The 12,026-nt window shown below is 41.5% G+C and overlaps 1 protein-coding gene across 4 annotated transcripts in view; it reads left to right on the top strand.

Moving 5' to 3' along the window:
- The window catches only part of JAKMIP2 (janus kinase and microtubule interacting protein 2), a 180,358-nt gene that overhangs the window by 147,042 nt on the left and 21,290 nt on the right, over positions 1–12,026 (top strand). For all 4 annotated transcript variants that reach the window (XM_043590468.1, XM_043590477.1, XM_043590473.1 and 1 more), the window contains 4 exons: positions 85–150; positions 5,058–5,126; positions 8,665–8,742; positions 10,712–10,915. In XM_043590468.1, coding sequence (XP_043446403.1) covers positions 85–150; positions 5,058–5,126; positions 8,665–8,742; positions 10,712–10,915 — 417 coding nt within the window. The remainder of the gene's footprint in view (positions 1–84; positions 151–5,057; positions 5,127–8,664; positions 8,743–10,711; positions 10,916–12,026) is intronic.

The following is a 12,026-nucleotide window of genomic DNA, read 5'->3' as shown; positions in this document are numbered from 1 at the left end:
TCTGATAGTGTAAATATTGTGTCTTCAGCTTATTTTCTCTTTTCTCTCTGTCTCTCTCTCTCTTTCTCTTTTTCTTTTTGACAGAACTTAAGAAATGAAGAACAAGTGGCCATAATTCAGGCCAGCACTGTGCTGTCCCTGGCAGAAAAGGTAATACATCATACTAACATTCAGATCATCTCAGTGTCTGGCTTAACCCCTAAAGACTAGGGTAGGGTTGAAGGACATTCTCTTTGCACATGACTTTGTGTTATTGAATACCTAATAAATGTCTTTTTTTCAGGGTGATGCAACCCCAATAGAATGGGAACACACTAAAGAAAAGTGTGATTTGGGGTGGGTGGATAATTCTTGCTTTGTAGTCTCTTAAAAAAATGTATTTCTTACAAAATGGAAAACTTTCTGGATTATATTATCCACACAGTCCCTCCCAAGCTGGGAAACCAATAGAGGTTTTTGTTGAGAGATGGTAAACTAGAGAGCCTGGCTCTTTTTATGGGCTTTTCCCTGGGTGTGCATATAGCAGTTGTTCCCAGATGATTCTGTAACCTGGCGGTGGTTCATGGCTATACAATTCAGAAAGTCCAACCTGGGGACTGTCAGCTGAGCAACACTGAGTGTGTGCTCTGGCCCCCTTGTGTCTTAACCTGGTAAATGGCAGGAAGAGAGGAGGAAAGAGCCAATCGGAGAAGCCTGAGAAGTGGCTGTGTTCAGGGTGCCTTGAGAATCAGCACATACTTGAAGAGGGAAGGGCTGCCATAAAATAAAAGATTACTTAAAAATTATTAAAATAATCCCTTTTTTGGATACTGATTCAGGGAAACCAAGGCGGGGGGGAAACATTTTGCTGACACCTGGGGAGATTTTAGTATGGACCAGCTATCAGATAACAAAAGGAATTATATACATGTGAAATAGTACCTGGTATTTGCTTTTTAAAAAACTTAGTTCCCTTGCAATTTAATTACAGACCCATCACTTTCCCTATCCACAACACATTAATAACCTTGCATTGTCCCAAACATAAGGTCCAGAATCTAGAACTTGCCAAGAGGGTCCCTAGGTCTGGCTCTTGCCTGCTTCTCCAGGATCCCACTTGTTTCTTTGGTCCCTAGCTGAGGGCCAGCCATATACAAATCCTTTTGGTGTCCCAGTCTTCTGTGTCTCTCTTTCTCTCTCTCTTTCTCCATCTCTATCAGTATTTCCATCCCTTGGTCCTTAGGCTGTTCTCTTTGCCTAGAAGTTACTTTCTTCTTCCTTTTCTCCCTTTGTGTGGCTCAATCTTAACCATTAGACATCCCCATACATGGGTACCCTTCTTCTTCGCCCAAGCCCTGTTAGGTATTTTTTTCTCTGTATTTCTACAGTGACCTGTGCATCTGCTACTATGGCTTTTAACAACTGTAATGTGGCTGCTTGTTTTTTGTTGTTGTTATATGCCCCACAACTACCTACCACTAGACGTTAAACTCCATGAGGGCAACTATGGTATCTGTTTATTCCACTTTGTTTCCCTAGTTCTTCACAACAGTCCAGCACATCCAACAGGTGATCAGCAAGTATTTACTGAGGGAGTGAATAAGTGACTTTGTGAATGTCCACAGGACAGTGTTCCAATGCCACGCTGATGAAGAAAATACAGTTTGTACTCCCATATCTGCTACATTTATTTGGCAGCAATAGCCAGTGTCACATTCTATTGGACTCATGAAGGGCTACAATTCTTTATTCAAAGAAAAGTCACCTTAATTTAGGGATATCAAGAAAACTTGGGCCAATTTCTGTAAAAGGCAAGGACTAGGATGTGAAGGAAAGATTAGGGAAATGGAAAAGAAAATACGAATAGGCTGGGGCGCCTGGGTGGCTCAGTTGGTTAAGCATCCAACTTCGGCTCAGGTCAGGATTTCGAGGTCCATAAGTTTGAGCTCCATGTCGGGCTCTGTGCTGACAGCTCAGACCCTGGAGCCTGCTTCGGATTCTGTGTCTCCCTCTCTCTGCCCCTCCCCCACTCATGCGTGCGCGCGCACTCTATCTTTCTCTCTCAAAAATAAATAAACATTAAAAAAAAGAAAGTAGGAATAGGAAAAAGTAAAGGAAAAATGGGTCTATGTGCCTCACATTTACTTAGATTGATGGAAATTTTCTTCCATTCCCTGCCCTGTGTGCATGCGATGCAACTTGAACTTAACCATAATTAACACTTGCATAGTGCTTTGTTTGTACCTGGCACTTCTCTTGATACTGCTGTTATAGTTGAGGAATCTGAAGCACAGAGAAGGCAGGTAACTGCCCTAGTCACACAGCTAGAAAACGATGGGGTCAGGATTCACACTCAAGCAGTCTGTTCCCGGAGTCCATGATCTTCTTCTCCACTGCACCACAATTCCCCTCAAGCATTCTATTGAAAGCAGGAAGCACCCTTTACAGAGCCTGTAGGAGCTGATCTATTAGCCCTTCAGTGAATTAGTTCACGCCTCCACTTACCTCCTTTGCAAGACCGGTATGAGGGGTTCAGTTGAGCATTTAGAGTGATGACAGTGTGCTTAGCACTGAAGGGATAAGTGAAGAACCAAATGCACAAGATGCAAACCTGTCCTTAGAGTGCTCATAGTCTGTGCAGTTCACAAGTTAGTGTTGCCTCCTACCTTTGGGATTTACAGATGAACATGTCTATCTCTAAGTAATTCTAAATGTCAGCCTTGAACTTTTGAATACCACAACCTTGGATAGCATTCTGCTGTCTAGGAGTATAATTGATAACCAGAGATTGAACATAGACAAATTTCCAACAAGGAAATCCTATTGTGACTTTGTGTTAATAAGAGTAAGAGCAGTAATCTTAAGTGAGAACATGTTATGGGCCAGGTACTGCACAAATGTCATTGTTCTCCCAACCATCCTAAATTTATCCACTGTTTTCATTCTACACATGAGGAAACTGAGGTGTGGGCTATTCAGTAACTTGTGTCAAGCTTCACAAGTCAGAAGGGCTACAAGTCAACACACGAGTCTGTATCTGAAGCCCATGACTGAACTGCTTTAATTTACTATACTTAAAAATACAGTTTCTCAATGATAAATGGGCAGTAAGTAAAAGGCAGCATTTTAATAAAGCTTGATGGTCTGCACTTGCAGAGACTACCCATGATTTCGGATGGAAATCTGTTTCAAGGGGAGGCCACGTGTATGTACAAGAACTGAGAGAGTAGGTCCTCAGTCTCCCTGTGCATTTATTCTTTCCCCCCATTTCTTATAGCTAAGAGGCTGTTGGACATGGTATCGCCTTGTGAATGTCAGGCTTTAGTACGTAGAAAAAATGCACGGGGCACCTGGATGGCTCAGTCGGTTAAGCATCTGACTTTGGCTCAGGTCATGATCTCGTGGTTTGTGAGTTCAAGCCATGCATCAGGCTCTTTCCTGGAGCCTGCTTTGGATTCTGTGTCTCCCTCTCTCTCTGTCCCTCCCCTGCTCATGCTGTTTCTCTTTCTCAAAAATAAATATTTAAAAAAAATGCTCAGTGCACCACATAATTTATCACAGATAAACTGAAATGAAATCACTAGTATGGAGGCAAATTCCTAACAGTGTAGATGTATAAAAATAAATGTTGGGGTGCCTGGGTGGCTCAGTCATTTGAGCATATGACTCGATATCAGCTCAGGTCATGATCCCAAGGTGGTGGGATCAAGCCACGAATCGGGCTCTGCACTGAGGGTACAGACTGCTTAAGATTCTCTTTCTCCTTGGGGCATCTGGGTGGCTCAGTCAGTTGAGCATCCGACTTCGGCTCAGGTCACGATCTCACCGTTCACAAGTTCAAGCCCCATGTCAGGCTCTGTGCTGAAAGCTCGGAGCCTGGAGCCTGCTGTGGATTCTGTGTCTCCCTCTCTCTCTCTGCCCATCCCCTGCTCAATGCTCGGTCTCTATCTCTCAAAAATGAATAAATGTTAAAAAAAAATTTATATTAAAAAAAAAGATTCTCTTTCTCCTTCTGCCCTTCTCCCCTGCTCACATGCTTTCATCTCTCTCTCTAAAATGAATGGATGAATGTTAACCAAGAACTAGAATTATTGTGTACCCAGTACATGCAGTACATTGTGCATAGTGTCTTCCATTAATTACATCCTGTAATTCTTCAAATTATTAACCCTATTTCACAGAAAAGAAAGTTAAAGCTTAGAGAAATCAGATAACCTTTCAAGGCCACACAGCCATGAAAATCCTGGATTGGGATTAGACCCAGGGTAGTCTGCCTGTAGATCCCCCACAATTATTACGCCCAGTTGCCTCCCTACAAGATAAGCTGATGTTTAACTTGGGAGAGACATGTTATAATATGTTCTATTAAGCAGTATATGTGGTAAGCTTATTACTCAAAATCTTATTATTCAATCTTATTATTCAAAATCTTATTCAAAATCTGATTTTACTCAGGGTGTTGATCAATGTTAACATCAGTGCCATATAACAGGATGATATATTCTAAGTGTTAGGAAAGGTAAGTTTTTTAATGTGATTTAAAATGCGTCCACTTAACAAAAATAATTCTTCAACACTTAGCTGTAGTCCGTTTCATACACTGAAAAATGGCCATTTCTCCAGTCTCACCTGGCCTTCTTACTTTCATTATGTTTCCCCCAACCACGAAGAATTGGATATCTCTTCTGCTTGGAACTTGCCCGTCATTTTTGCCTAATCATCTTTGACTCAAAATCGTCAGACTCTAGCACAGTTGTCTTTTCCAAGAAAGCCTCCTATGGTGTTTTCTAATGAGCGCAAAAAACATGTTGGTCTTACTCACCATAGAAGCCCTTGTACCTAGTGCAGTGCCTGACACATGGTCGACATCAGTGAATGCGTTTATTGAGTGAGTGAATGAATGAGCGAATGAATGAATAACTCTATTTCCTGAACTAAGAGATAAAACGCACCGAGTTTCCACTTCAGTTCTCTGAGAAAAAAGAGGAAGAGACAAAGCAACTTAGTAGACTGCACCATATACACCATGTCAAGCAGTGATGTCAGACATTTTTGTTTACTCCTTGTTTACTCCTTAGTGGATCCAGCAAATCGAAGGAGCGGAGGCTGCCCTGCACCAGAAAATGATGGAATTGGAAAGTGACATGGTGAGTCCAAAGATGAGGCATCACAAAAATGACAAAAAATAGGGCACCTGGGTGGCTCAGTGCTTAAGCACCGGACTTTAGTTCAGGTCATGATCTCACGCTTTGTAAGTTGGAACCCCGAATCAGGTGAGCACGAGCCCCATTTAGGGTGAGCTCATGTCCTGCTTCACGTGAGCTTGAGCCCCACCTCAGGTGAGCCCCAGTTCTTTCTCTCTCGGCCCCTCATGGGATTCTCTCTCTCTCTGCCCCTAAATCACTTGCACCCTCTCTCTCAAAAAAAAATTTTTTTTTAATGAAGAAAAATAGTCAAGGCAAATGGAAAACAACTGTTTTCTACCAGTTTCATTGGCACCAATGAAAGTTTGCAGCTTCGCATTATTTGGTGTACAGACTGGGGAATGAAATTCCTGAAAGTATCCCACAATTTCAAGTTATATTCTTCAAAGATATGTTGTATTTTTACAATATTTCTAAAACTAATGCTGAATAAAATTCAACTAGGTGATTTCTTTCTTAGGCTAAATAATTTTTCCACCATGTATAGTCAGAGTAAAAATTACAGAAATGATGAGTATAACTATGATTTTAAAAATCTCCAAGCCAGTTTGTGCCCATTAAGATGACCACTATCAAAAACAAAACAAAACAAAACAAAACAGAAAATAACAAGTGTTGGTGGGAACATGGAGAGATTGGAACCTTTGCGTTGTTGTTAGGAACATAAAATGATGTGTAGCTGCTAATGAAAATAGTATGGTGTGGTTGCTCAAAATATTCAAAATAGAATTATCATATAATCCAGCAATACCACTTTTGGGAATATGCCCAAGATAATGGAAGGTAGGTTTTCAAAGAAATGTTTGTACACCCATGCTCACAGCAGCATTATTCACCGTAGCTTAAATGTGGAAGCAACTCAAGAGTCTATCACTGGATGAATGGATAGCAAAATGTGGTCTGTACATACAATGAATATTATTAAAGCTTTAGAAAGGAAGGAAATTTGGGGCGCCTGGGTGGCGCAGTCGATTAAGCGTCCGACTTCAGCCAGGTCACGATCTCGTGGTCCGTGAGTTCGAGCCCCGCGTTGGGCTCTGGGCTGATGGCTCAGAGCCTGGAGCCTGTTTCCGATTCTGTGTCTCCCTCTCTCTCTGCCCCTCCCCCATTCATGCTCTGTCTCTCTCTGTCCCCAAAATAAATAAACGTTGGAAAAAAAAAAAATTTAAAAAAAAAAAAAAAAAAGAAGAAAGGAAGGAAATTTGGGGCGCCTGGGTGGCTCAGTCGGTTGAGCATCCGACTTCGGCTCAGGTCATGATCTCGCGGTCTGAGGGTTTGAGCCCCGCGTCAGAGTCTGTGCTGACAGTTCAGAGCCTGGAGCTGCTTCAGCTTCTGTGTCTCTCTCTCTCTCTGCCCCTCTCCTGCTTGCGCTGTCTCTCACTCACTCACTCACTCTCTCTCCTCTCTCTCTCAAAAATAAACATAAAAAAAAACTTTTAGAAAGGAAGGAAATTCTAATATATGATATAACGTGGATGAACCTTGAGGATATTATGCAAAGTGAAATAAACCAATCGCAAAAAGACAAATAATGTATGATTCCACTTACATAAGTATCTAGAGTAGTCAGACTAATAGAAAGTAGGAACAATGGCCGTTAGGAGTGAAGACGAAGAGAAAATGAGTTGTCATTTAATGGATACGGTTTCAGTTTTGCAAAATGAAAAGCATTCTGGAGATTGGCTGCTTAACTGTGTAAATATACTTAACCCTACTGAATTGTACACTTAAAAATGGTTAAGAGTAATTTTGTGTGTTTTACCGTAATTAAATATTTCTTTAAATCCCTAAGCACAGGAATTGTTCATTATAACTTACAGGAATACATAGGATTTTATAACTGTACTGTCATTATTATTATTACTACTGAAAAACAGGTAGTGATTCCTATCAGGTTAGGGAATCCTATAACAAGAATAACTTGGCAGGGTGCCTGGGTGGCTCGGTTGGTTAAGTGTCTGACTCTTGATTTCGGCTTGGGTCATGATCTCACGATTTTGTGAATTTGAGCCCCGCATTGGGCTCTGTGCTGACCAGACGGTCAGCTGAACCTACTTGGGATTCTCCCCCTTTCTCCGTCCTTCCCCCCACTCATACTGTCTCTGTCTCTCTCAAAATAAATAAACTTAAAAAAAAAAGCCTCACTTGTCACTACTTGTAAAGTGGGGGTAAAATATCAGCCTGGAGTATTGTATGGAGCTGCTATGACATTCAAAGGAGGTAAAAAGTGTGCAGAGCTTTCAGAGTGATGAAGTTTGCTCTGTCAGATGACTTTATGATTTCATTGAAATATGGAGCAAAATGAATTCTGTGACAAAACACCAATATTAAATGTTTTTCTTATTTTTCATTAATATTGTACTACAGTATTGGTAGCCTTGAGAGATATAAAATGGACAGTACAGTTAAAAGTTTTAGCTATGAAACCAACGGAGGAGTCAAATACAGAAAAAATAGAGAGACAGCATCAGTGGGAAGGGAGCAGAGAGAGGAGACAGAGGATCCAAAACGGGCTCCATGCTGACAGGCTGACAGCAGTGAGCCTGATGCGGGGGTCGAACTCACAAACGAGGTCTTGATCTGAGCAGAAGTTGGATGCTCAACCGACTGAGCCACCCAGGTGCCCCATGAGATATATATATACTTTTAATGTTTATTTATTTTTGAGAGAGTATAGAGTGCAGGTAGGGGAGGGCCAGAGAGAGAAAGGGAGACACAGAAGCCAAAACAGGCTCCAGGCTATCAGCACAGAGCCTGACGCAGGGCTTGAGCTCATGAACCTTGATCCCGAAGCTGGACCCTGAACCGACTGAGCCACCCAAGTGCCCCACAAAGTTATATTTTTAAATGCTGTTGGAAAGATGCTTGCGATGTGAGACCAGGCATGCAGACACTGGGGACAAGCAAGGGAACTTCAGATTTCGGTCCCAGCTCGTACTGGTTTTGTGGCAGAAGCAGAAGCCCATTCATGAAGTGACATTGTGGGTGGAATAGCTGCCATCCACCCACATCATTATCCATCTTTGTGTTTGCTAATTGTGCGAGATAATTTTGAATCATTTTTTATTATGCAACTGTGCATATTACATTTCAAAACATTCTTACAAAAATAGACTCTCACAGTATATTTGCACAGATATAGTTATTAGTAACCCTGTCCTTAACCACGCGCTCTTGGACTGGCATAAAAATCCTTGAAAGCATTCCATGTGGTGGATTGTTCATGATATCTTGTATACTTCTTTCCATTGATTTTCACATTCTCTGTGTGAGACTATGAAAGTTGAACTATTTTCCTAACAGAATCTATGACCCTATAAATGCTGGTGACTGGTCTTATGGGGGAGTTAGAGGAAACATTCATCAATACCATTTATATATCGCTTTCTAGTAAACTAAGTTCTTTTCTCTTTATCATTCTCTTCATCTTTTATTATGTAAGCTCATATCGCTTTGTCTTTTCTCTTTATCCTTTTTATAGGAACAATTCTGCAAAATAAAAGGCTATTTGGAGGAAGAACTAGATTACAGAAAACAAGCTCTCGACCAAGCATATATGGTAGGTACAGCAAGCACTCAGGACACCCAGAGTTCACAGTCCTGTGTTGTGGAGTGAAGCATCATGGTTCACTTGTCCCGCCATGTACTTGAATAGACCACAACATGCAAGCTCATTTATTCAGTGGTTTCCAGTTCTGGTTGTAGAATAAATACATCCCTACCTATTTCCCATTAGATTACTCTTATAATATGTAATGCATACTTAATTATGCTTCATATAAAAAAATTAAGTGTCTGTTACAGAATACTTTAATGAGAGACAGGTTGGATGGTACTGTAGATGAAAGAGAAATTTTATTAAATCTAACTGTTTGGGAGCCTCACGTAGTGAGAAAAGAGTAGAGCATTTAATGTCTGCTGTGTATATTTTTCCTTCACATATTTCTCACAACAACCCTCTGGGGTGCAGGTAATATGATCATTCCTGTATTACATATGAGGAAATGAAGGCTTGGAGAGTGAAAGAACTCTGCCCGAGAGAGCAAGCACGTAGTGCTCAGTTCTGACTCCAGACCCTGTGGCCTTCTCTACCGTAATCCAGCCACAGTAAGTGAGGCTATTCGGGAGATGGGTTGTGCCTTTTCTCCCCCACAGAAGGCTGTGTGGACTGAGGACCCCATTTGATTCATTCCCCATGACAGATTCATAACACATAATTCCTAATACGGGACAACAGCTTGCATTTCTTCTCTCCATATACTGCCCCCCCCCCCACCATTAATTCACAGTAATGACTCAAGAGAAAAAGACCAAACTTAAAAGGGGAACATTTCAAGGAGTTGCTGGTAGAGGTTTTTATAATGCTTTCCTGGAAGCAGCCTGAGTCACTTTGGGGATAAGAATGAAGCACTTAGCCCCTGCTTGTAACAGAGATGAATTAGTATTCTTCTCCAAAATGAGTAAGAGATTCTGAGCACTGCTCGATGGGGAAAGGAGAAAAATGAGAGTTGGTCACCAGAGAATAAAGAAGGAAGCACTTTCTCCCCTCCCTTTCTACCCTTTTATCCTTGCCTTCTTTACCTACACATGGTCAGGTTCAGGTGCTTATGTGTCCCATGAGCAAGTACTCATTCAGACACATGTCATGTTAAAAAGATGAGATCTGTTCAGTCGAGTACAAGAGCTAGGAACTTGGAAACAAGAGCTAGGAAAATACTCTGTACCAAGGCATGACCATTCACCTCTGTCAAAGTCACAGGAGGTAAGATTGTAGATTTTGGTGACTATAACTGAAGCATGTTTAAAAAACAAAACAAAACAAAACTGGAATATAAGGATATAAGGATTCTTCATCCAAAACAGAGAAGACTCAAGGAGGCATTTTATAGCTAAAGCAGCTTTAAATGTCAGAATATTAAAAAACAAACCAATTCCAAAGACTCCAGGCCATTTTCAGATCATGTCTCCTAATTTGTATTTTAAGATAGGGAGACTGTAAAGCCATCTTCAAGTTCGTATGTGTGTCATGTGGAAGAGAGGTGGCATTTTGTGTGTGAAATAGATCCCCAACTTAGTATTCCAACTTAGACCACTTTTCAGTGCTTATTTCTAAACGTACAGCCACCATGATAGATGTCTACATATCTGAAGGGCTGTCAGATGGAAGAGAGCACAAATCTGTTCTCAGCTACATTTGAGAATAGAAGAATATACAATTTTTATAACAAAGTAAGGACTTACTAAAAATGAAAGGTGTGTGAAATGGACAGGATCCCAAGAAAAAGAACAGATGCCCCATCATCAGAGAAGTTCAGGTATTGTTAGCTCGATGACTCACGGAGTCTTACAAAGGGGATTATCAAAACGGTAGTGTGGCTGGATAAGCTTTGAGATTGATTTTAGTGCTATGATCCCGTAAGATTCCAGTAATACATAACTCCCCTCTCCCCCACACGCAAGTGTCTCCATTCACATTCCACCAGAAATGCTAAGTTCCAAAGTTAGACTTTTCTAATTCTGTTTGCCAGAGAATCCAGGAACTAGAAGCTACTTTGTACAATGCTCTGCAGCAAGAAACCGTTATCAAGTTTGGTGAATTATTAAGTGAAAAACAGCAAGAAGAGCTGAGAACCGCGGTAGAAAAGTTACGGCGGCAGATGCTGAGGAAGAGCAGAGAGTATGACTGTCAGATTCTTCAGGAGCGAATGGAGCTCTTACAGCAAGCCCATCAGGTGAGGACGGAGCCACTGCATCTCTGTAGGGTTGGTACTAAGCAAATGGGACTTAGTACTAAGTGCGTGGTATGGAGTGTGGGTGAGAGAAGCCCAGGAGCTGTACGCCATCTTCGGAGAGTAAGATGCAGAACTCTTGTTGGCCGCCTAGACTCAGAGACAGGATGACAGTTTGGTAATGATTCAGTCTTGAGAAAATTGGCATTCCAGAAGCATTGCCTACTGCTACTATTCGGGGAGCTGTTTTGTCATGAAATACCCTTTGGGTCTCCTGGAGCCTGATTAGCTCCCTTATGCGGGGAAGCAAGACTCTCCCCAGGACAGAAATACTGCTTCCTCCTGTTACTCATCCCAGTCCATAATCTAGCCTGATCAGATCATCTGAATAGGGTAAAAGAGAACAAGGGCCTTTTTCTTTATTCCCAGAACAAACAGCAACAACAACAAAGCCTGGAAGCTGCCGCTTACTTACTGGCATTTGCTATGTCAGGAACTAAACTAAGGGCTCTGCTTACATCATTGCATTTAATCTTCACAGTAGCCCACTAAGGTAAGTATTCTTATTATCCCATTGAGGAGATAATGATACTGAAGACATGAGTGCTTAAGTCATTTGCCCAAGGTGACACAGATAGCGAGCACCAGAGCCAGTATCTACTCAGGTGTGCATAACTCAAGGCCAGTGCGTATAACCATTGTGCTACCCTCTCCTATGCAACTTGAGTCCTCTCTGATTGATGTGACCCATCTAGACCAGGAAGGCTCTGGAGACACTCAATATTCATTTATAGCCAAAATTCTTAATTCCATCTCTTAGTTCATGTCTTAGCTTGACAGGTGAGGACTAAGGCCCTGGTCAAAAAGCAGATTACAAAAGAATTACAAAGTTGATAGTGCCAGTAGGATTTGGTACTTAGAAGCTGGGATAAGCAACTGATACACAATCCAGATGGACAATACAAGAAGTAAGAGTTGTGTGGTCTTTAGAGATGAAGGTGGGTGGAAAAGGAACAGGTTATTTTATGACACCCATAAGAACGGTTTATGGGGAACATGACACTTAGCACACTTCCTGCGTAGCCAGGACTTGTGTGAATCTTTATAATCGAAC

The sequence above is a fragment of the Prionailurus bengalensis genome, chromosome A1, assembly GCF_016509475.1.
Source record: "Prionailurus bengalensis isolate Pbe53 chromosome A1, Fcat_Pben_1.1_paternal_pri, whole genome shotgun sequence".
NCBI lineage: Eukaryota > Metazoa > Chordata > Mammalia > Carnivora > Felidae > Prionailurus > Prionailurus bengalensis.
The sequence above is the reverse complement of the archived record's forward strand: the minus strand, read 5'-3'. Positions and strand labels throughout refer to the sequence as shown.